The sequence below is a fragment of the Globicephala melas genome, chromosome 19, assembly GCF_963455315.2.
Source record: "Globicephala melas chromosome 19, mGloMel1.2, whole genome shotgun sequence".
Taxonomy (NCBI): domain Eukaryota; kingdom Metazoa; phylum Chordata; class Mammalia; order Artiodactyla; family Delphinidae; genus Globicephala; species Globicephala melas.
In genome coordinates this window covers 29,488,752-29,513,786 of record NC_083332.1, presented here as the reverse complement: position 1 = coordinate 29,513,786, position 25,035 = coordinate 29,488,752, and the positions used below count along the sequence as shown (strand labels likewise).

The 25,035-nt window shown below is 55.0% G+C and overlaps 1 protein-coding gene across 2 annotated transcripts in view; it reads right to left on the bottom strand.

Moving 5' to 3' along the window:
* Positions 1 to 2,640: 2,640 nt before the first annotated feature.
* Positions 2,641 to 25,035, bottom strand: part of NKD1 (NKD inhibitor of WNT signaling pathway 1) — an 88,142-nt gene continuing 65,747 nt past the window's right edge. The window contains exons 5-11 of one of the 2 annotated variants that reach the window (XR_004034423.3): positions 19,282 to 19,388; positions 15,387 to 15,482; positions 9,203 to 9,350; positions 8,604 to 8,688; positions 7,152 to 7,279; positions 5,102 to 6,132; positions 2,641 to 4,853 (exon numbers count right to left, since the gene is read on the bottom strand). Coding sequence is in view for 1 of the 2 variants with exons in the window: in XM_030833003.3 (XP_030688863.1) it covers positions 5,540 to 6,132; positions 7,152 to 7,279; positions 8,604 to 8,688; positions 9,203 to 9,350; positions 15,387 to 15,482; positions 19,282 to 19,388 (1,157 nt within the window). In the remaining variant the exon portion in view is untranslated. Of the gene's footprint in view, positions 6,133 to 7,151; positions 7,280 to 8,603; positions 8,689 to 9,202; positions 9,351 to 15,386; positions 15,483 to 19,281; positions 19,389 to 25,035 lie in introns of both variants that reach the window. The other variant, XM_030833003.3, reaches the window with a different exon arrangement.

Sequence of the window (25,035 nt, the reverse complement as noted above, 5' to 3'; positions counted from 1 at the left end):
CTGGGTTCTCAGCCTGGCCACACGGGAGCTTGGAACATCCTGGTGCCCAGGCCAGGGAATCAGCACCATCAGAGGTGGGACCCGGGCACCGGTATTTTAAAAATCTCCCCGGGTGACTCTGAAGCACTCGTAGGATGAGAATTACTGGTTGTGCGCATTCCATCCCGCCCACCCCCAGCTCCCACCCGCAGGCTGTCCTATGGCAAAGTCAAGCTGGAGGGTCTCTGTCGAGGTGGAGATCCTCTTGCCTCTGTCAGGCTCACGGACCGGATGCATCACAATTCTACTTTACGGAGAGAACGTGGAGGGGAGAGGAAACCCCTTGCGGGGGCAGGGGGGTGCTCGGTGGGAGACGGGGAGTCTAGGCCAGCCTCCGCTACTTCCTCCCCTTCTGAGGTCACCTTCTGCTGCTAGGAGATGGACCTCACTCCCATCCCCCCTTCTCATGCTAAAGGCAGATGCTGGGTGCAGAAAACCCTTGGCAGGGACATGCATTAACCAGTAAAGTTATTCCCCCGAGAAGAGGGGTCAGGTTCAAAGGTCTGCTGGTTTGGGAGAAGGTGACAAGACCAAGAGCCAGATCAGAGCCCCCACATAAGAGGCGTGACTGTAGGAAGTGATGAAGCCTTCATGACTGGAGAGGGTGCCCTTGTACAGCATTTAGGAGTCAATACACAGCTTTTAGGGGCTATAAGGCATCTGGCTGAACCGCCTGTATTGGTTCTGCAAAACACAGCCATGCACACGTAGGGAGCAGGGGTGAGGCTGGGGTTACACCCATGGGCCTTGGGGAGCAAAGGCAGGGGCTGGGAGGGCAGATTCTGGGGCTGGCTGGACCAGGGGCGAGGCCGCCTTGGGGTCTTTGGGGCCTGCAGTCTCCTGTACGTGCTGGTGAAGCCCTACCTTCAGTGAGGAGGTGAGGACGGTAGCGGTGGGATGCCACAGCCCTCCGGCACCGAGCACAGCTCCGGGGCCCCCTTTCATTCCCAGGAGCGCTGACAGGTCTCACAGAAGCCGGGTTATTAGGGCAGGCAGGCTTCCCCTCCTCCTGTCACCTGCAAGGCTGCCTTCCTCCTGGCCCAGTAATGATTTGACATCTAAGCCCTGAGAATAAAGTGGGGCGGGGTGGGGGAGAGTGAAAGAAACTGCTCCCAGCTGTTTCCTTTGCCAAAAAGTGTAATTGGCATGGCTGGGTGTGAAGCGCACAGGCCCCCGGGGCTCCCCGATCCCCAGCGCGCCCTGGGTGATGAGAGCCTCGGCCCAGCTGGCTGCCTTAACCAGACGTCCACGGTGCCAGTGACAGATCGGCGGAACTGGGCATCCTAGCGACCAGCCAGTGCTTTGTGCAAGCGTGCATGAGGCTGGCAGAGCCGCAAGTGAGGGAGCCCCGGTGCTCAGAGCTCAGGTCCTGGGGAAGCAGGGGCAGCTCCTGCGCAGTGGGTGTCAGATTTGCACACAAGACAAAACTCACCCCCACCAGCCTGCAGGAAAATGTGCTCAAAACCTCACCAAGAAGCATGGTTGACCATTCGTTCGTTCCATCCTCCCTCCCTCCCTCCCTTCCTTGCCTCCCTCCCTCCCTCCTTCCCTCCCTCCCTCCCTCCTTCCCTCTTTCCCTCCTCTCCTTCCTTCTCTTCCTTTTCTCTCTTCTTCCTTAAACTTCCAATTACTTGGTACAACTTCTTTAGAGCTCACTTACAACCGATCAACATTGAAATCACGCGTGCTCTTGAACTCAGCTGTTCCGCATTGGCGGTCTGTTGTCAGTGCTCCAGCCTGTGGGCACTGAGACAACCCGGGCACGAGGATGTGCCGTGGCCTAGGATGAGACCCACCTGCCTGCAGGAGGGGATGGGCAAGCCCGCGACAGCGCCTTGGACCAAGAGGGGGTTGAGCAGTTGTTAGAGAGGAGGGGGCAGAGCTCTGTGATGGATGCGGGGAGCCCTTCAAATACATTAGGTCACAGAGAAAAAGGGCCTAAGTATGAATACTACGCTACTCCTTGGGTAAAAATAAAAGGGTGTGGTGGGAAGAGGATTAAGCAGTAACTGCAGTGTTTTCTTTCTTAAAAATAGATCTGAAATAAATACTGCAAAATGTCAGCATTTGTAAAATCTGGGTGGTGAGTTTCACGGTTACACGGTTTTCTGTTTCAAACTTTGAAATATTTTTTGAAATAAAACTAGGGGTGGGGGAGAGGTGAATAAGCAGAACATGGAGCATGTTTAGGGCAGTGAAAATACTCTGTGCGATACTATAGCTGTGGATACACATCATTATACATTTGTCCAAACCCATTGAATGCATGACATCAAGTGTGAGCCCCAAGGTAAACTGTGGACTTTGGGTGATTATGACGTGTTGATACAGGTCCTTCTTTGGTAAAAAATGTACTATCTGTTGAGTGATGTTGACAATGGGGTAGGCAATGCATGCAGAGGTCAGAGGGTGTATGGGAAATCTCAGCACCTTCCTCTCAATTCTGCTGTAAATCTAAACCTGCTCTGAAAAAATAAAGTCTTTAAAAAAAAAATCAACAGAATTTAAATGGGGAGATATCTCATTTAAATGTATTTATTCTTATAAAAAAAAATGGCAGTGACACTTCCATAGTGCTCCTGTGGGCCAGGCACCGTTTTAACTCACTGAATTCTCACAACAACCTGTGGGGTAGGTCTCTTCTGACCCCCCTTATAAAGGGGAAGCTGAGGCTTGAGAAGTACACAGGCTACTAAGGGAAGGAGTCAGGATTTGCACCAGGCAGCTGGGCACCGACATCTGTGCTCACACCACCAAGCCACATCCAAAGGGCCCCAGGAAGCTGGGGTCAGGGAAGTCAGAGGGATGTGTACTTCTTCCTGTACACCTCTGTGTACTAATTGAATATTCTACATGTGCACGTTACTACTTTTTAAAGTTAGGTAAATTCCAGGTACCAAGAAATAACAGAACCCTGACAGGTGTGGGGCTGGGAGAGATGGCAGGGACCTCCTCTCAGAGGCTTCGGAAACGCTCTCAGCCCACCAGGCCACAGAGAGGCTCCCTGCGTGGACCCGATGCCTGGCTTGTCTCCATGGCTGCAGCAATTCTCCTGGGGCGCCATCTGCTCTGGTCTGCTCAGCACCCCTCCTCTTCCTTCTTCTGGCACAGGCCCCTCCCCCTCTCCACAGGCTGGATGTGTGACTCCAGAGGAGCCACAGTGATTGGTCCAGGGATGGGTACCAGATCCAAGCCCAGCCAATTAGAATCCTTCCTTGGGCTTGCCCTAGTGGGAAATCCTTTTCCATCTGGTTGTGCGGCCCAAAGGGCCAGCAGTCCCCACACCACGGCAAAGCATGTCGGGGGAGAAGTAGAAATCCAGAAAGGGAGCCATGAGAACCAGCGAGCCTCAGCTTCATTCACAGCCTGTCCTCTCAAAGCCAGCTTCCTCCCTGCCTTCCCTGGGTTGGTTACATTCCTGTCAGTTTGAGTAGGTTCCTGACTGACAGAAGCCCATAGCCCTAAACAAGGGAAGCCCAAATCCACTGGTTCAGGGATCCTGGGAAAGACTAGAATCCCACTTCTGCCACCTGCTGTGTGGTCTCAAGAGAGTTACTCAACCTCCCTGAGCCTGTTGTGCTCCCTGAGCTTCCACCGGCTGCCTCAGGGTTGTCATAAGGATTAACCGTACTAATCCAGTCCCAGGCACACCAGTAACTAATAAAATTAATACAGTGACAACAAGTCAGCACACTATCTTCAAAAACAAACTCCTTACCAACCACGGTAAACCAACACCAGAGGCTCTGGAAAAGGGAGTGCCAGCTGGGAGACCAAGTGGCAGAAAGGCAGGCAGCTGGAGCCGCTTTTTCTTCCTGTGTCCCTCCAGATTCACCCTCCACTCTCCTCTTCCCCGGCAGAACGCCTGTGTGACCCCCATCAATAGCTGCCTCACTCTCTGGCTCCTGGTGGCTTCAGCCAACAGTGCCTCCGCAGGATACAGGCGGGCAGGAGAGTGAGGTCAGGAAGTCATTTCCCTGTAGGGTCCTCACAGGCTGGCTGCATCCTTCCAGTGAAGGTCGCGGCTCCTTCAGGTGTCCCCACCCCTCTGTGTCTGCTGAGGATGACTCTCTCCCACGCCCTCCACTCCAGGGGCAGGAGTGGTACCACAGTGCCAGCACACGATCTTTCAGGAGGCTTTGCCCACACTATGTAAATATTCCCTTTATTAAGCTCACCCCATTACCCAATCCGAGTGTGTGTGTCATCAGTTTTTCCCGGGGTCCCTGACTAGTTGACAGGTGTCCTTTTCCTGGCCTCCCCGGGTTTCAATCAAACAAAATTCTGCTCTACAGAGGACACTGCTCCAGGGTCCCAGCTCTGGCCACTGTCCCCGTTTCCCTCCACGCTTCTGTACTCCAACAGTCCTCTCCAAAACCAGCCAGATCCCGAACCTCGAGAAAGGATCCCTGATGAGAGGCAGGTGGCCACTGGCATCTAATGAACAGCGCCCCAACAGGAGGCACACAGGGTCACGTCTGGGCTCTCTCTGGATGTGTCTTGAGAAGCAAAGCACGGACTTCTGCACACCAGAAAAGGTACCTGAGAGTGTATATTTATAGAAAGATACATAGAAATGGACAGAGGGCATCTATCTACAGATACAGAAAGCTCTGTTAGAGAACCACGTAGGTATGTATATATTTGCCAATGGTAGGACACCAGGTTTCCACATCTTCGGTCACAACCAACAACACACAATTGCCCGATCTGGGAAAACCACACTTGTCTGTGTGGTTGGTTCCCTCTCCGGAGGTTTCCAAAATGAGAAGGCTGGTTTCAGGGGCAGTCTTTAAATATGGGTGTGTATCTTTCTAAAGAGAGGAGGAGGAGAGAAAAAAGAGAAATGTATTTTCATGTTGCGCACGACAGAAAAGATGGGACTGGTTTGGGGCAGAGGCGTGATCCCACTGGAAAGGTGTGAAAGATAACTCCAGAAAGGACAGCTAAGCTTTCTAGGTTGGGACATAAAAACGCAACAGCTGGGAAGGTCGCGCAGTCCGCTGGAATCCCTTGTAGCACATTACAATCAGTTAAGGGCAAAATAAAATCAGAATCATACTAAGAGGTAGCAGCTGTTTATCTTCTCGGAGATTTCAAGGGTCTCTGGAAGCCGGGCCAGGGAAGGGTGTTCTCCTGGAAGAGACTGGGATGGGGCAGAGCTCTGGCCGAGGGCTTGCCCGGGGCTGGGAAGCGTGTGGAATGGCCTGCGTGGACACCGCAGCTCCGGAGCCCCAGGGAGCCTCTGCCACTACAGGCCACTTCCAAACCCAGAGTCATTTCTTGGGTAAGTTATGCAGTCCCCACGACATATAAATAAAAGTTTAGTTCTGTGTTTCCATATATCTTCTACATGGAGGCTAGCTGAATATTAGTGGAGTAACAATAATTATTAATAAACAATAATCGTCATAATAACAATAATTAATAGAATAATAATGCCTTGGGGGCAGGGGGAGGGGGGTCCTTCATATGGTGGGGCAAGGGCGGGGGCGGGGCTCTAGGTCTGGTAGAAGTGGTGGTAATGGTGGTGGTGTTCGTGGTGGTGGTGATGCTCGTGTCTCTGGACCGCCTGGCCGGCCTGGCTCTCGTACACCACCACCGCGGGCAGCTCCCTGACGTGGCCCCGCCCCACGACGGTGCCGCCCACGGCTAGGGGCGCCTGCAGGCCCCGGCACCCCTGATGGCTCTCCTTGGCACGGTGCTTGTGCTTCTTGTGCCCGAGGGGCGCCAGAGTGGGGAGGAGGGCCGGGCTGGCGGCCAGGTGGGCGGATGGGGACACCGCAGGGACAGCAGGTCCCATGGGGGGTTTGCTTCTTGCCCCTCTGGCCACGTGGCCCACACCCACGCTCTTGCCCTGGGCCTTGGGGGACCTCACAAAGTGCTTGCTCCCGTCCTGGGTACCACCCCGGAGCCGCTGCTGGACCTCCGAGACCTTGGAGAATGGGGTGTCAAGAAAGTGGAAGAAGCCGGGGTCCACGCCTGGGGGCTTTCGGTGTGGGACGTGGATGGCTTCTGGCTCGTGGGAGCGAGATCGAGCGGGGTTGGAGGTGCGGGGCGGCAGTTCTGACTTCTGAGCCACTGACGGGGAGCCTAGGAACCAATTCAACAAATGTTTAATGAGCACCTACTGTGTGCTGGTGTCACACGGTGCCCTGGAAACCACTCCGCCCCCAGTTCTCCCAGGCTGACAGAGGCAGCTGCTCCTTATCAGAGCTAACCCCATGCCCCGACACCCAGCCCACTGCTCCTCCCTCTGCCTTGGAGGAAACTTTTCTGCAATGGAACTTTGCCATCTGCTAAGTGGGAAAAACTGTTTCTGTGTTAGGTCTTTAAAAATAATTAATTCTCCTTCTGAGAGCTTGGAAAGAGAGGAGACAGGGACATTGTTAAAACTGTCTAAGGTCACTGGAGCACAAAGGAAATCTACAAGCATGTTCCTTAACTTATAGAGGTAACTCAGAGAGGAATTAAACACGGGGCGGGGGCGGGGGGAAGGGGAGAAGGGCGTTGTGGGGAGTGAAATTAAGTGGGCTGTGTCTTCATCTATTTTAGCAAGAGCTGAGATGTCAAGGGCTGATAAAGACAGAGCCCTGGGCTTCCCTGGTGGTGCAGTGGTTGAGAGTCCGCCTGCCGATGCAGGGGACACGGGTTCGTGCCCAGTCCGGGAGGATCCCACGTGCCGCGGAGCGGCTGGGCCCGTGAGCCATGGCCGCTGAGCCTGCGCTCCGCAACGGGAGAGGCCACAACAGTGAGAGGCCCGCGTACCGCAAAAAAAAAAAAAAAAAAAAAAAAAAGCACTGTTTTGCTTAACGAAGCCCAGGGTCCTCACTGGAAGAGAGGGGTGGGTCGGGGTGCAGCACCGAACTGTTGTTTTCATTGAATTATAAGCCCTCGGATACTACTTGATTTTGTTCAACTTTGTGCATGTTTTAATGTTTTAAATGTTTTGAATGCCATCTCCTCCAAGAAGACTCTATACTCTGTCCAGTAAAAGCTAGGTCTTCTCCCAGCCCAAGGGGGCCAGCGAACACACATTCCCCCACCAGCCCACCTGCCCGCCCCGCCACGCCCTGCCCTGGCCGCCCTCACCCGTGAAGGAGCTCCCTTACCAGGCCCGAACTGGGACGTGTAGTTTTCTATCCCAGCGAGATCTAAGTAGTGGTTTCTCCTCTCAATGTTCTCATCCACGCAATGGTGGTAGCAGCCGGACTGCTCCAGACGGCTGTCACCCTGGAACCTATCAGGGAAGGCAAGCGAGAGGGTGGGCCCTGGCCTCGCGGTGGGAGTGGTCCCACGAGCTCCTGGGAAGCCACCAGGACAAACCCTTCTGGACCCTCTGTTAATTTCTGTCTGGGTCTTGGGAGCAGGGGCGGGAGGGAGTGAGCACGTCGGCACTCTGTCCCTCCTCTTCCTCCCCTGCCTGGCCTCCCTGGGCCTTCCGGGAGGACGGGTTAGGGCCCATGCTTTGAACAGGCCCAAAGCAAAGGAGAAGGTAACTGGTCAAAACTAAGGATGCTCCAGAGCCAGGCTTCAATCCATGTGTTCCTAACGTCTCCCTGGCTCCCCACGGGGTGGGGAGAACAGAAGCCCCCAGGCCACTGGAGTTGAGGCTGGAGCACTCCATAACCTGCCCGAAGCTCAGAACGGGCCTTCCCGGTGTGGCGTGAGGTGCAGGGAGGGGCGGGCGGGGGAGAGAGGTGACCTTTCCCCCACTGCAGGATTCTGGGCTCCCTGCCCCTCCCCTTCAAGGGCCTCTGTGATCTGCCCACACTAGCTTGCCTGCTCCCCCAGGGCAGCCCCCCACATCTGTAGCCAGCCTGGGCATCCCCAATTCCTAGCCCTCTCCCCACGCCATGCTGTGTCCCTGCCTGGACCACCTTCTCTCTTTCCCCTATTTGCTTCTCAAATCCCAGTCATTACCTCTCCATGTTCACAGTAGATACTGTCCCACATTACTGTTACTTTATATTACTGTTTACTCAGCACTTTTCTTTACCCAGTCTCTCTTTCTTCCCTCCCTCTCCTCACTTCCTTCCTTGCAGTTAAATAACAACAGGTGAAAGATAATTGCAGCTTTACAACCCCTTCGCCACAATTCTGAAATCCAAGGCACGTGAAAACAAAGATCTTCCATAACCCATGTGGCAGCCAAGCTTGCTCTAAACAGATGCGAAGGTAGCTATAGTCTTTCTCTCACTTAGCATGAATATTTATGTGTCCCTGCAGAAATATCTATGTGCTAAACCCTGGGGTGCTGTGCAGATCCCAGATAGAAATACACTGGGAGCACCTTTCTAAAACTCAACAAATGCCAAATTCCAAAACAAATCTGGCCCAAAGCATTTTGGACGAAGCAACGTGGACCTCCATTTAGCTCTTTGGACAACTGAGTTTGATTTGCGAACCTGACCTCTGAAATCACTGCCCACCCCGCTACGCCCTGCCCCCGAGGAGAATGTAGACTGCAGCCTCCTGCCTGGAATCCCTTAGAGGCAGGTCCACAGCTGGGGCTCAATCCGTGCTCAGAGGCACTGGGCCGGCTCTGCCCGCGCTCGCCCTACCTGAGGAGGGCCCGCTGCTTCTTCTCCCAGCTTCGCAGCTCCTCGGCGGGCTTGGTCTCTGCTCTGGGCCTGGTGCTCTGCAGGTCTGAGTCCCACCAGAGAAACAGCCCGGTGAGCAGCCTGTTCCCGCACCCATCGGCCTCCCGGCCCCACCCAGGCTGCCTAGCGCACAGCCCTTGAAACTGGCCCACAGCAGCTTCTCGATGGTTCTGCGGGGAGGGTTCTCCCAGCCAGGACTAAATAGACGGGTCTCGCAGCTTCCTGCCCTGCCTGATGCCTCCCCCGGACTCACCTCCTCCCCAGACTCCTTAGCTGCCTTCGAGGCCCCGCCCACCTACACTCCCCATCACAGAAGCCTTTACTGTGGCTGCTTGCCACGCCCAGGCCCACCTCCAGCGCTTTGCTTATGCAGGGCCTTCCATCTGGAATTCCTTCCCTATCCAACCTTCAAGGACCCACTCAAATCCCACCTGTCCACAGAGCAGCTCGCAGGAAAGGCCCCAGAACTCCCTCCCACTCCTCCCAGGTGGGGCTCTGACCCTCCCTGAGAGCTGGGAGTGGACCGACTCCCGTGGCCAGCGTGGCCCTCCAGCCCTCACCGGGGTGATTGAGAAGGACGCTCTTCTTGCTCTGGCTCCCATCGGGGGCCACGGTGAGCTTCACCCGCAGCGTCTTGCTCGACGTCGGGGAGTGGTTGACGGAGGAATCGACCACCTCGTAGATGGTGTGCAGCAGGCTGGTGATGTCCTGGATGGCAAGGGAAGCAGAGACCCACGTGCATTTAAAACAAAGGAATCGGAGGGCCTCCGGAATCTGAAAGGCCGAAGTTCCCCCTGGTTCCCCCAAAGCCCAGCCTCAGGCAAACACTAGGATGTCAGGGGTTCACAGGAAGGGGGAGCAAGAGTGAGGGAGAGGGAGAGTGAATGACCTGAGTGCACAGGAAGGGCCATGGGCAGCGGGGTTCAGGGACACCGGGGACCTTGGAGGGACTGTGGAAGCTGCTTCAGAATACTCCCATCCCAGAGGGAAGCCTCCTGCACTGCTGGTGGGAATGTGAATTGATGCAGCCACTATGGAGAACAGTATGGAGGTTCCTTAAAATACTAAAAAGAGAACTACCATATGACCCAGCAATCCCACTAGTGGGCATATACCCTGAGCAAACCATAATTCAAAAAGGGTCATGTACCACAATGTTCATTGCAGCTCTATTTACAATAGTCAGGACATGGAAGCAACCTAAGTGTACACTGACAGATGAATGGATAAAGAAGATGTGGCACATATATACAATGGAATATTACTCAGCCATAAAGAGAAACGAAATTGAGTTATTTGCAGTGAGGTGGATGGACCTAGAGTCTGTCATACAGAGTGAAGTAAGTCAGAAAGAGATAAACAAATACCATATGCTAACACATATATATGGAATCTAAAAAAAAAAAAAAGGTGAACCTAGGGGCAGGACAGGAATAAAGACACAGACGTAGAGAATGGACTTGAGGACACGGGGAGGGGGAAGGGTAAGCTGGGACAAAGTGAGAGAGTAGCATTGACATATATACACTACCAAATATAAAATAGACAGCTAGTGGGAAGCAGCTGCATAGCACAGGGAGATCAGCTCGGTTGCGACCGCCTAGAAAGGTGGGATAGGGAGGGTGGGACGGAGACGCAAGAGGGAGGGGATATGGGGATATATGTGTGCATATAGCTGATTCACTTTGTTATACAACAGAAACTAACACAACACTGTAAAGCAATTATACTCCAATAAAGATGTTAAAAAAAAAATACTATCATCCCTCAGGGGTAGAGAATTGCCCCAGGGATGCTATGGGTGGAGAGTTGCACCAGGGACGCTACATCCCCCAGACTTCCAGGCTGTACTGAACGCGTAAGCCATCTCCCAGGCACCAGAGAAAGCTCTCATGCTGGGTACTAACAGGTAACCTTGGAGGAGGGCCTCAGATACTGTGGGCGTGGGCGTCAACAGCATCTACCTCTGGTCTGATGAGCACCTCCTGCATGAAAAATGGAAAAGTGGATGCGTCTACAAAGATAAACTATTCTGTGAGAACTTGACCAAATCTCATCTTCTCTCTGGGCCTCAGTTACCCCCTTAACCAGAACAGTGCTCTCCAATCCTGATTGGGTGACAGAGGGGGAAGCAGGTTCCCCTCACTAGGTCTCCCTTTGTTCCGGCCATCTGCTAAGGTCCTTGGTCTGAGGGGAGGGTTCCTGCTTTGAATGATGTTGGAAAACTCTGGAAAAGGTATTTCCCCTCTATAGGTCAGGCTCACAGATGGTCGATTATCTGCCCAGAGACTCTTCATGAACACAGACAGACTCAGCCCCCTTTTGCCCCCTCACCCATAAGCCCTTGGGCAGAGGTGACACCAAGCACTGCCATGGCCACGCAGGTAGGTGGATGGATGACCAGGAATGCTGGGGCCAACTGGGGTACTGTTCCCACCCACAGGAGGTGGCAGCCGCCCAGCTCAACTGACTTGTAATGTGGCGGTGCAGGCTGAGGGTCATTCCAGAGAAGCCAGAAACCCAGAATCTCTTGTTAAGTCTTCAGAATCTTTGATACTGGCAACTAGGTAATTTTTTTCAACTCATTCCCCTCTGCCCCCAGCCACAGGCAGCCCCCATTTTATTTCTGTCTCTATGAATTTGACTACCTCTAGGAACCTCATCGATAACCTCTAGGAATCATACAGTATTTGTCTTTTTGTAACTGCTTCTTTCACGTAGCGTAATGCCCTCAAGGTTCACCCATGTTGTAGCATGTGCCAGAATTTCCTTCCTTTTTAAGGCTAAATAATATTCCATCATATGGATAGGTCACATTTTGCCTATCCATTCACCCATCAGTGGACACTTGGGTTGCTTCCACCTTTTGGCTATTGTGAATAATGCTGCTATGAACATGGCTGTATAAGTATGTCTTAAAGAATCTGCTTTCACGTCCTTGGGGTATACTCCCAGAAGTGGAATTTCTGGGTCAGATGGTAATTCTATATTTAATTTTTTGAGGAACCTCTGTACTATTTTCCATAGTGGTTGAACAAATTTATAAACCCATCAACAGTGTGCAAGGGTTCTGTTTTCTCCACCTCCTCACCAGCACTCGTTATTTTTTTGTCCTTTTGATAACAGCCATTCTGACAGTGTGAGGTACTATCTCATTGTGGTTTTGATCTGCATTTCCCCGATAATTAGTGATGTTGAGCATCTTTTCATGTGCTTATTGCCTATCTGTGTATCTTTTTTGGAGAAATATCTAGTTAGTCTTTGCCCATTTTTTAATCGAGTTGTTTGTTTTGTTGTTGAGTTGTAGGAGCTCTTTATATATTCTAGACAATAATCCCTTCTCAGACACATGATTTGCAGATATTTTCTCCTATTCCATAGGTTGCCTTTCACTCTGCTGATTGTGTCCTTTGATGCACAGAAGTTTTTAATTTTGATGTAGTCCAATTCATCTATTTTTGCTTTTGTTGCCTGTGCTGGGCCAGAACATCTGAGGGCTAGCCTGGGACGGTGGGGCTGCCAGTCTGAGACTTGGGTTCCAGCTACTCACTTGCTGGCTCCCTGGGGATCCCAGCTCTTCTGGCAAGGCCCACAGAGGACCCCTCTTCCCCCTTCTCTTTCCCTTGAGCTGCTCTGCACCACCATGACTGCCCACTCTTTCTCATCATCTTAGGAAGCCTGTGAAGGAGGTGTCATTATTTTACAGGCGAGGAAAGTGAGGTCCACCAACGTCACCACCTAAGCATCATATACCAGGCCTGGGGCCCTGGTGTGTGATCCCCGAGGGTTCCAGCTGATTCGGGGTCTAGGAACATGTGTGCTTTGTCTATCCCAGCTGGAAAATCAGCCCTGTTGACCGCACAGGGTCCGGAACGGAGAGGGGTAGGTGCCTGTAAATACTGTACAAGTGAACACCTGAAGGATGAACAGGTTCTTTCTTCCGAGTTGGGAAGCTGTAGGCTGTGGTTGCAGGGAGGCGGGAGCGCGTCTGCCCCAGCACACAGGAACATGCATGCTGATGGTCAGAGGGTGTGGAGGGGAACCGTATTTATAGCCAGATTTGAGGAGTGGCTTTGGGGCTAAAAATAGACCCAAAGAAACACCAGGCTGGGTCTTCCCTGGACTGGAAGCCAACCTCCTTGCTGCTGGGCAGGAGAAAGAAACCAGTGAAGGCTCACCCCAGGGGCCGAGCTGGGGCACCCTCCTTGGAAAGCCTCACTTCCTTTCTATTCATCTTGTTAGCAAGGGGTAAAGGAAAGCAGAATGCAGTGTCTGCCTGCAAGGTTTCTGTAAGGTCTCCGAGGTGGGGGGCAAACCCTTTTACAGTCAGCTCCTGAGGCTCCCTCGGCCTCTTCTGAGCTAGAAAGGAAGAGGACAGCTACCAGAGGCTGAGTCGTCTGGGCCACTGCACGCGTTAGAAGAGGGGAGAGGCCACCACACCTCTGAGAAGCCCAGCCTGGCTGCCCCCTATTGCCACCCCAGTTCAGTTCTGTTACGCAGGCTTCAAGCCTGTAATGTGTTCCCCTGTGAAGATAATGACTCCATTCCCTAACAGGTGGGGGCAGGGGGGTGGGAAACAGGGGCTCCTCGCTATGGAAAAACAATAACCCCCAACAAAAAGCATCACAGCTGGAGGGCACTTGGGGGTCTCACCTAAACCATCCCTCATCTCCCCAGAGTCCCAAACCAGGAAGGGTCTCCACTGCTTCCCAAACACCCAGGTCCCTCTGGGGGCTTTGCCTCCCTAGAATCCATTCTCTCTTCCCCTAATAACAGCACCTTGATTTTATTTTGTAAGCCAAATCCACCCCGCCCCATTTTCAGTCTATGTGACTCACGGGTCAAATAACTTTCCCCTGACTCCAGAATGAGCACATCGACCCAGAGTTGGCCATTAAAAGCATCACAAACTTATGGCAAAAATGACTGGTTCAGGAGCAGACATGTGACTCAATCAAAGCCAGTCAGATTCGGTTCTGCAACTCCAGTTGACATTCTGAATTTGGGAAGGTTGCAAAGAGCATGGGATATAGACTGAAACTATCAGCTGTTATCTCGCTACTGCCAAGGGGAGAGCAGGCCTGATAATAAAGGAACACAGAGGAAAGAGAACCTTGAAGAACAGCTAGTCCTGAAGACCTTGAGCCTCTGGATCCAGCCATGCCTGAAGTCAGTGCCCATGGACTGAAGTTTCAGTTACATGAGCCAATATAGTCCTCTTTTTTTTTTTCTTACTGTAGTTTGTGCTGGGATTCTGTCACTGATGCCCCAAAGAGTCCTGAATGATTAAAATTCACTCACAGCTTCTTCCTCCAACCTGTTCTAACAACCCCTAAACCACGGCCTGAGGAAGAGGTGGGCTTTTTTCACCCAGGTCTCCCCTCTGGCAGCTTTTCCTGCACTATCTACAGAGAAGAAAATACTGAGCCCTGAACTGGGACAGGGAGATAAGAGAGCAAAGCTTCAATTCTCCCTGGGAACACCCTGAGGCCCTCACGTGCTGGGCGAGAGGTGGACGTGGAGCCAGCCATGCTCATCTCAGACCTCTCTCTATGCAGATCTGTTACAGGTAGCGCACCTGAACACCAGGGCCTCCTGGGGAGGGAGAGGATGTCAGAGAGAAACAGGACAGAAGAGGCAATAAGGAGGCAGAAGGGATGATACCAAGACCCAGGCATAAGAGAGGCAGCAACAGTCAGCAATAATTCAGATCAGATCACTTGCCAGCTTAAACCAGCCCTGCCCTGGCTTCCCTTAACACCTGGAATCAAAGTCAGGATGCTGGCTGGAGCCTGAGAAGCCCTGCGTGGGCTGTCCTGCCGGCTCCCGGCTGCAGCCCTGTCTCTCTGGATAAGCAGCCACCGCACCAGTCTCCTCTGGTTCCTTGAATGCCCTGAGCGCTCTCACTCTCCCCGGCCCAGGGCTCTGCCCAGCTCAGCGCCCACGTCACCTCCTCCAAGAGGCTTCCCTGGACACTCCTGCCCATGTCGCTCATACCGCTCCGTTTATTTCCATCACTGAACACGTCACAGCTTACGATGACCCTGTGACTGTTCGGGCTCTGCTCCCCTCAGCGGACTGTTGGAGCTACACGGCTAGAAACTGCGTCTGTGCTGTTGCCCACTGTGCACCCAGTACATAGGAGATGCACACAGCAGGTGCGCCATGCGCAGACTCAGGTATGTAGAGAGGGCGCGAGAAACCGAGGGAGGAAAGAGATGTGGGGAGATTTGAGATTTGAGGGAGAGAGAGACACAGGCATGTAGGCGGAGGGGAGGGGGAGGAGGAACGGGCCTGTGAACTGAGCTGCTGGCCGGGCCCTTGCGGCTGCTCGTTCCTGCATCAGTGGGGGTAGGCACTGCCTGGCCTCTGTCTGTCCAGCCCACCCCAGCTCCTGGGCAGACTGGCCGAGGTGGGAAGTGGCCTGAGGTGATCTCAGAGCTCCACGACCAGAGAGAGAAGGAGGCAGGACAGGACTCTGTTGGGGCCCAGGGTCCTCCTCTAGGGAGGCCTGGGCTCAGCGCCTGCCTCTTGCCCCTTCTGCAGCAGGAATGGTGCCTCGGCCAAGAGCAGCCCGGCAGCCCTTCCCCTCCCCATTCACAGGTCTCCATGAAGCTCCCAGCAGCCTCGCTCCTGCCCTCCCCACCTACCCTTAGGAGAAGGGGAAGGGACAGCAGTGGCGGGCTCATCATGGGCCTGCGCCCGAGGGCATGGCCTGGCGGGAGGCCAGGCGGGTGCACTCACCTCACGGGTGACCTTGCCATTGTTGTCAAAGTCGTACAGAGTGAAAGTCCACTCCTGCCGGCTGTCCTCCTCCACAGACACGTCACACTGCAGCTCCTGGACACAAACAGACAACAGACGAACGTGGTTGAGCACGCGGAGGCTGGAACACCCATAGGCCACGTCATGGGGCTGCCACCTCCCCCTGTCCTCCCCAGACTCTGTGTGAAGAAGAGCGTGATGACTACTGAGCCCACACGCCACAACTACTGAAGCCCGCAAGCCACAACTACTGAGCCCACGTGCCACAACTACTGAAGCCCGCGCGCCGTAACTACTGAAGCCCGCGCGCCGTAACTACTGAAGCCCGCGCGCCATAACTACTGAAGGCCGCGCGCCTGAGCCCGTGCTCCGCAACAAGAGAAGCCACTGCAATGAGAAGCCCACGCACCACAACGAAGAGTAGCCCCCACTCGCCGCAACCAGAGAAAAGGCCGCGCACAGCAACGAAGACCCAATTCAGCCAAAAAATTTTAAAAAAATAATAAATTTATTAAATAAATATATACATTTATTTAAAAAAAAAAAAAAGAGCGTGATGACCAAGACGTGACGGGCCCGGGAGAGAGGCCAAGCCGGGCAGGGGAGCGTGGGTCTGGGGAGAGGTGCCTGCCGGGTGCAGACAGTCTCTGGGTCTTCAAAGGCCAAGGACACACAAGGCGGGCTCTGGGAGGAGGCTCTGTGGCCTCAAGAAGAATGCACTTGGACCCAGGGCTAGACGCTACTGGAAGATGCAGGGGTGACTCAGGGAGCCGTGACGGGACTCCCAGGGTGGCCACCTGACCTGGAAGGTAGGACAGGAGGGGCATTAAGAGTTAAAGAGTCTGCCCCAGGTGCCAGCCCGGGCTTGGCCCTCTGCAGCTGCGTGACCTTGGACACGGCCCTGCTCTTCTCTGGGCCTCAGTTTCCCCTCACATAAATTATGGAAAATGATGGTATCGACCTCAGAAGGTCGTTGGGAACATTAACTGCTCTGTCCCACGTCCCCTCGGCCCCCTCCACATTCCCCTGTAGCTGCGGTGGGCAGTCCCCGACCTCCCACCTCAGGCGCCCGGCTTCCCTGTCCGAAGGCAGCCCCAAGGAGTCAACCTGAACAAGGGAGGGGCCAGGCCGGGGGACACACCTGAGCGCATTCCGAGTGGCTCTCCGAGGGGCCCCAGCGGACAGAGCCGAGCTGCCCGTGACCCGCCCATCAACCCCCCATCACGGGCGCCCCTGCTTCCCTGCTACCCCCTGGGATCACCTCCCAAGTCCTGTCTCAGTCGGCTTTAGGAGAACTGGAAACAAGTGCATATGCCTCTTGGCACAGAGAAAAGCCTAATTAATGGTAGTAGCTGCTATTGTGTTTGCTGGAATGATTAATATAGTGATGACGTCATCATCATCACTCCCACAACCCAAGGTGTCCAACCACAGGGACTTGGAGCTGGGAAGCGGGGGCTCCGTCACTGGCGGCACATACGCGGGGGCCGGCGGAACCCCAGACAAAGAGATCCAGAAAGGATGGCCGTTTGGGGAAAGAGAATCCAAAAACGGCCTTTGAGAGCCACAGTTCTGTGAAAACAAGCAACGACACCCCCAGACCATCCGGTTCCACGTCTTGCCTCGGCCCACCTCTCCTTCTGCATGAGAACACGCTCAGCCCCCAGAGAGCGGAGGTGCCCGGCCTCCCAAGGCTGCTGGGAGTGAGCCCCAGCACGGCATCCCTGCCCCTGGCTTCCACAACTCAAGCCGGCTCCCTCCAGCAGTTCTTGGGCAGCCCACGCTGAGTTCAAAGTCGGCCTTCCCTCAGTTGTGACATGCCTGTCTGATACCTGCCAAGTGCCCACTCTGCTCTCTGAGGCACTGCGTCGTGCAGCACAGCAATCGGCCCACACACATGCCTGTACACGGGTGCATGCTTGCGAGCACACACACACGGACACATATACGTATGCATATACACTCCCACGCGTACATACACATACTCACACATACATACACATACACGTGCATACACACATTCATACGCACATGCACGCACACACACACACCTACGCGCGCGCGCACGCACACACACACACACACACACGGTGTTTACCTGCTTCCCTCTCTCAGCCCCTCCACTTGGCTCCAAAGACAGCTCGGGTTAGAAGTTCAGAAACACGGGTTAAGTAACTACCCCCATGTCCCGTGACCTCTGTCACGTGCACCTTCCTGTCCCCCCAGCCCCGGCCCTCTCAGGTGAGTCTTCCTCTGGGACCATGGATGAGTCACAGGCAACAGCCGGCCCCACTCTGGAAGCGGACCCACTTGGGCTTCCTGGGAAGACATCTGCACCTTCCCTCTGCCGCTGGGCTTGGCATTGGCTTTGCCGAGCACCCCCAGAAGACCTGCAGGGACCCGGGGTCGGGGAGCTCAGGAAGAAGCTTAGCACACACAGCTCCTCAACTAGATGCCGCCTGACCCCTCAGCGCCCGCATCCAGGGCCCTCAGCGACCTGTCTCACCCACACTCCTGCGTCATCCCCCCCGACTCCCTGCACAACGCAGCTGGCTGTCCCGCACAGCCCACCGGCACTGCCAAGCCTCCAGGACTCTGCCCTGCTGTTCCCTCCACCAGAAGTGTCCTCCTCAGCCCAAAGGCTACCCCCGTGCATCACTGCTCCCAACCCATGCTCCAAGCCCAGAGGCTCAGATAGACCTCTGCCTGCAGCCACGGCTCCCTCCTCCGGGCACTGCACCGAGTGTCTGGACTGCCAAAATGCCCATCACCCCGCAGCCCTCCGGCCTCGCTTAGGTGACCTCCCTGTTCCCCTCCATGCTCCCAGATCCCCATCACGTCACCAACTGTGCAGTTACTGGGCCCGGGTCACTCATCTGTCCCCCTTGCCATGCTGTGTTCCATGAGGGCAGGAACCATGTCCAGTTCACTGCCGGGTTCCCTGGTACCCGCAGTTGTCAATCAACACTGGTTGGAAGGAGGAAAGAAAGTACTCATTCTGAATTGAACACCCTTTTAAGCACTTGAGTTGCCTTAACTCAGCGTGCTTCCGACATCCCAATAAGATAGATATCGCCATTTCACGGGGTGGGGGGCGCAAGTGAGGCAGCGGCAGAGCTGGGAACTGTCCCCCACCTGCTGGCCCCAGAGCTATGCCCTAGTGATCTCATGAAGGAAACAGAGGAGGAAGGAGGTGAGGGTAAAAGGAGGGCGGGGAGGAGCCGGTAAGCTCCCTGAGGGCAGGTCTAGGTCTTGCTCTCAGCACCTGGCCCTGTGCTTGGTACACAGAAGGAGCTTAATATTCCATTCGGGGAGGCAGGACAGACTGTGGGCTCTGGGCGTGCATGTCCCCTTTGGTGTTGACCACCTGAGTCCCAGACAGAGTCAGGGACCTGCCCCAGGTCTCCTGGTCATCCACACCCCACCCGAGAGTCCCCACATGCTCCCCAGAACAGCCTTGGGAGCTAGAAGCAAAGATTTCTTTCACCAATGAGGAAACTGAGGCCAGAGAAGAGGGTGGTCACCCAGGCAGTAACAGCAGCACCAGGGCCAGGGTGCCGTCTCCCCCGTTCATTCTCCTGTCCTTCCCCCAGGCCACCAGGCCACAGCCCAGGGGCATCCTCTGGCCACCACTCCATGTTGAGAGGGGCCCCAAGCTGAGAGGGGAGGGCAGAGGTGAGTCCCCAGGGCCTGAGCTGAGCTGGGGCGGCCCCAGAGGTAGCAGTAGAAACCTCTCCCAGAGGGCGGCTATTCACCCAGGAGTGGGGGGGGGGGCCTTCAAATCTGGATGGGCCTCAGCTTCCCTCCTCGAAAAGCAGCACCGAGAAAAGAAAACACCTCCATCCAGGTCCCAGCACCAGGAAAGGAAACTTACTTCGAATTTCAGCTGCTTCTTGGAGCCCGGGCAGGATTCGCCTGTCTTGTCCATCCTCTTCTCATCTCCACTGGCCAGCCCGTCCGTCTTCTCGGGAGGCAGGGCCACTGCAGGGAGAGGCGAGGGAGAAAGCATGAGGAGGTGGGTCCCGAGCCCCCCAAGCCCAGGTGCCGGGCTGCGGGGCCACCAGCTCCCTGTGGCTTTGTCCCGAGGATGTCCTCACCATGGCGTGGGGCCCATTCTGCCCTGCCGGTTTGCTGGAGTCCAACTGCTCTGTCCTCTGGCCCCGTTAATGCCCAGGGCTGCCCCAGGGGAGACGCTCTTCCCAGGGTGCCTCTCTGCCCGCTGCTCAGGTCACCCCAGTGGGCCTCTCAGGCCTCTGTTCTCTGCAGCCCAGGTAAGCATCCTGAGGCCACCCAGAGCAGCGCTGGGCCAAAGGGCAAGTGAATGAAGGCAGACAGGTGCTTTTGGAGCCCCCAGGGGGAGCTCTGGACCACAGCCACTTTCTGCAGTCTCTGCCTTCCAGGAGGACATTGTGGTGTCCTCGAAGATGACACCTGCCTGGGCACACTGCATGCTACCTGCATGGGGCGCACTGGTGGGTGGTCAGGAAGAGGGATAGAAATGGGGAGTGATAGAAATGGAGTTCACTGGGGTAGGTGAAGGGCATATACACGAGCACACACGCGCACACAGACACGCAGGCAGGCACACCATGGTATCTTCAGGAGCCGGCTCGCCCTGGGCCTTTCATTCTGCCTCTGCTCACCTAGAGGGTCCTCCCTCTGCCAAAGGTATTGAGCAGAGGGTTCTATGGTCCCTGTGCGTGCTCCCAGGAGCAGTGGGAAGGTGGGCATGAAAGCCCGGGGCCTGTGGACACCATTTTCCCGTGGATACCCCTAACCGGTGCCAGGAGAACAGTGCAGGGGAGCAGCCATCGTCTCTGAGCTACGACCCAGCCCACGAAGTTCCCTCGGATCTTGAAAGTCCCACAAGACCCCTTCGGCCCCTTCTGTCTCTGCCCGATAAAGGGGACTCAAGTTTGCTCAAAAATGTGCTTTCCAAACCAGCCTCACAGCTCCTCTCTTCAGATTCCCTCAGCTGCCCTGGGGCAGTGATTCTGTTGTCCTGTTTTACAGGGGAGCAAATGGAGCCTGGCTCCCACCTGAGGAACTGTCCCCTTATGCCTGACTCAGGGTGGCCCAGGAGGGCCATGTAAGGAGCTGAGATGACTGGGCAGTGGCCCCAACCGTGGGTGGACTTCCTTGGGAAGTCAGGAGCCTGGAGAAATGCAGCCACCAGGCCAGGAAACTAGGTGGGGGGCTTTGCCTCCCCCCCCCACCCCTGTCCTTACACCGCACTCACACACCCTTGCATACCAGGACCCAAGAGTGGCTGCTGGGGAAGTTCCCCAACTCTCCTGCTTCACTTCTGCCCTGTGGGCCCAGCAGTTATCCAAAGCACTTCCCGTGGGGCCCCGCACAGCTTGGTGGCCTCCGCGCATAAAGATGAGGCAGTGACCTCACACAGTGCTGACTACACTGTTCAGCGACTCCCTCGGTCTCACAGCAACCCTGTGAGGCAGTGACTGCTATCAGCTCCACTTTCCAGATGGGAAAACTGAGGCACAGAGAGGTTAAGTGCTTTGCTACTAATTGACGGGGCTGGGATTTGAACCCAAGCGACCTGGCTCGTGCTCTCGACCGCTCCATGCCATTCCTGGCTTCAGGAGACTTGGGCCAGCCCAGGGAGAGGTTAGCCTCTGCTTGGGTTCTGACCCTCCCGACACTGTGTGTGGCCCTGGGCAGGTCACATAACTTCTCTAGACATCTCAGTTTCCTCAACTGTAGAATGCGGATGATAACAGTCCCCTCCCCAGAGGATTCCTGTGTGGATTCAAGGAGCTACGACTGAAAGGGCTAAGACCCAGCCAGGGCCAGCACACGGGGTCCAGCCATTAGTAGTCACAGTCTGGGGAATGATGTCCCGACACATTTAATCTTTTAGGAATCATGAAGTGGGCAGCTAAGTTTTTTTTAAACTGAGGCTTTGGGATACAAACAGACACAAAGCGTCATACCAGCCTGGGTGGGGAGCAGGGCAGGGAGGAAGGAGATAAAGATAAGGATGCTCCAGTCACAGGCCAGACAGGCGGGGACAGGAAGGCCATGGCAGCCAGCGACTGACCCGGCCCCATCACAGCTCCCCTCGTGGCTGGGCCTGGGCGCTGAGGCAGCCGCCGCCGGGTGTCCCCGTCCTTCTCTTCACACCCAGTGGGACGCAGGGAGCCCCCGGCTCTGCACGTCCCCGCAGCAAGGCAACAACTCCCTAGAGCTGTCAGGGGCTCTGGCTAGAGATCCCGTCTCAGTCACAGACCCTGGCTCCTCCCTGGTCGTTTCACAGAATGAGGCCAATGAGAATAAACCTAAAAGATCTGGCTCCTCCGGGGTGGGGGCGCTTGGCATCCCCATCACTGGGGTGGTTGCAAGGGGAAGGTCACTGGTGCTGACCGCTCCTGGGGTAGTGGATGAAACCAAGTCCAGCCCTCCCTGCTCCTCCAAAGCAAACACCTCCAGGGCCAGGAGGTGTCCCGCTCTGGTGTGACGCCGAGCCCCAGGGAAGTCAGGTGGGAGACTGGCCGGTGACCCAAGGACAGCCAAGCATACGGCCTGCGCCGCCCTGATCCCTCCATCTCAAATCTATCAGTGCACTGCTGGGCCAGAGCTGCCACCATCATGGGAAGAAGAAAAAGAAAAAGAAGAAAGAAAAACAAAGGCCAGCTCCATCTTCAAAGCTGCTGCCTCCCTCTGCCGAGGTCCTGGCTGGAGATGCAAGCCGGCCAGGCTTATCGAAACCAAACTTCAAGTTCAAAGGGAAGTTATCAGAAAACCACCTTCAGGTTCAATGTTGCTTTTCAAGTTCCACTTGATAAAACCCAAAGAAAAGAAACCTCTGTCCCTGCTCTCTCCTTCTCCGGACCACCCCTCCCCCTGACACCCAAACAGCCCGGTCCTTCCTCAGGTCCTCCCCTCCTGCCTTCCTTTCTCCTCTCCCAGGGAGGAGAGGGACATCCCCCTCCATCCCTTATCCTCATCGTATGTCCTCTCCGAAGACCAGGGCTTTGTCCTTTCTTCACCAGGGGGGTCCGATCCCTCATCCCATCCTAGCTCAGAAAACCACCTGGACACCCAGCCGGGGCCGCTTCCCAGCACGGGGACAGGTACAGCCGGGTAGTAGGACTGCAAGCCATCTGCCCTGGGGCCTGGGGGTCAGGAACAGTCAGCGCCCCTTTGTCCCCACCAAAGAAAGTCTCTCTCTTTCACTCTCCCCTGCCCAGCGGCCAGAAGAGGTGGCAGATAACCAATCAGCAAGCCATGCAGACCCAATGCCAGAGGCCTGGGCTGGGACTCAGGGACCTGCTTCTCCATCCACACAACCCACTGAAACCAAACAACGAAAACCCGCCACCTGCCCCAGCCACCCCTGTGCAGAACAAATTGTCCTCCCTCCGTGCATCCGTCCTCGGGCACATGGGCAGGTGGGAGAAGGGTGAATGGGGCTCGCCACAGGCTGCCTGGGTCCAATCAACTGGAGATATTTTTGTCAAGATGGGTTTTAGCACCAGAGTCCAAGCGCATCCCTGTCTCCTATTCCTGTTCAGCCCAGCAGGTTTCCCACCCCCCGCCCCCAGAGGTGACCTTTTGCGGGCCATAGTTTCAGGGGAGCTCTGATCACTCTTCAATTGCAACAGTAACAACACTGCTAATTTGAAAGCAGAAAGGAAAGCCGTGCAAGGGGTAGGAGAAAAAGGAAGGGAAGGGACAGAGAGAGGAGGAACCAAAGCCTTTCACTTGCCTATGAAGCACCCTTGGTGACCTAGAGCAGGGGTTGGCAAACTACAGCCCGAGAGGCAAGCCAACCCACCGCCTGTTTTTGTAAATAAAGTTTTACTGGGACACAGAGACACTCACATCCATTGTCTATGGTGAAGCAGAGTTGAGTAGCTGCAACATAGACTCTAATGCCCACAAAGCCTAAAACATGTACTTTCCCAGCCCTTTACAGTAAAGCACGTGGACTGTGCCTTAGGTTAAGTGCAGCTCTGCACACCTACGAGGATACATCCTTGATAGGCAGGGTGCAGGCTTCGCCTGCTGCTCACCTGCTTGACTGGAAATCCTTGTGCAGTCCACAACCTGCCCAACCATACACAGTAGCCATGGAAGAAAGAAAACGTCAACTCTGCTTTCTGAAAACCAGGTCTCAGCTCAAACAAGTCTGGGGCAGCGTGTGGAGCTCCTTCTCTTTGGAAGCTGTTCCCTATCCCTCCTCTCACCACGGCCACAGCCACGAGGAGCCAGCCGGCCGTCTGTGTTTACCAGATGATGGCTCTGTCCCACATTAGCTCCCAACCTGGCATCTCTCCACCCCTAGCAACTGCCAGATTAAATGCATTACTTGACCATCTTCACCCGGCTCCCTTTGATGTTCCCTTCTCAAGCTTCAAAATACCTTTTGGAGGGAGATCAGACAGCATTAAACAGAATTACTAATTAATTAAGCAAAGTTAAATTTTAAACACTGTTTGTTGTGTTAGCCAAAAGCCTGAACAGAACAGACTTTTTTCCTCCGCTGAGATCAAAGACAGTCTCTTCCCTCTCCCCTCCCCCAGTTTAAAAAAAGGGGGTGGGGGTGGGGCGGAAGAGAGAGAGAAAGAGGAGAGTGCTTGAGCACCGCGGAGAGTAGGAAATGCCGTAGGAAATGCCGGAATGGGCGCAACTCTGATCATGGGTCCCTGACACCCACCCAGGGACCTAATGGGAGGCATCTGAGGCTTATGTGGGACTTCACGCTGGGAGAGCCACGGTCACTTTCTCGGGACTGTTTAGCAGTGACCCAGGGAGCAGGACGGCATAGCCCACCCAGCCTGAGCTGTTGACAGCTGGCGCCGCCCAAGCATGAGAAGAAGAAGGGCTGTGAAATGAAACAGATCCAGCCTCCTGAGGCCCCACCCTCCTGAGCAGGAGGAGTGCCCCAGGGTTCTTCCCCCCCTGGCCTTGGGGGCAGGGTCATTTGGGGTCATTGGGAGACCGGCTCTGAGAAGCCGGCTGTGCACGGTACAACTCTAGGGGGTGCTGTTCATATGCCGGACATCCTAGATTTGTGTATTGCTTGTGACCGTTTTCGGACAGATGGCAGAAAGATGTCTGGAGGAGGGGCCCCTTTTTCCAATTTGTACAGGTGCATTTGTTGCTAGCAGAGGGCTGTCTAAACGCATTCAGTCTGCAGTCCTATCTGGGATCTCCTGATGGCTTCACGGGAGCCGGTCACATCCACGCAGGCAGAATGCAAGTTTCTCGAGAGAGCTGGCTCTGCTAGCTGCTGCCTCCTGGGCTGCCCACAGTGCCTAGCACGTCCCGTACGTGCACAGAGCAGATATTCCATTCCAGCGAGGTCCACTGCAGTAAACCCCGCCCACAGGTAGACGGAAGGCAGGCTGCATAACAAACACCATGAATCTGGTGTGATTGAGACTGTGAACTGGCATGGGAAAGGGGGTGGTTTAAAGGGGGTAGGTCTGTTCCTGAATCCCAGATGTCGGCTAAAATCCAAACCCTGGATGATATCAGCCAATGCCAGCTTATTTTAACACAATCCAGAAAGGCCTGGTTGATATTAAACTTTGGAAGAAGAGACAAATTTGAAACATGTATGATTAAATCAGCCCCACCAAAGACCAGAAATTACTAACGC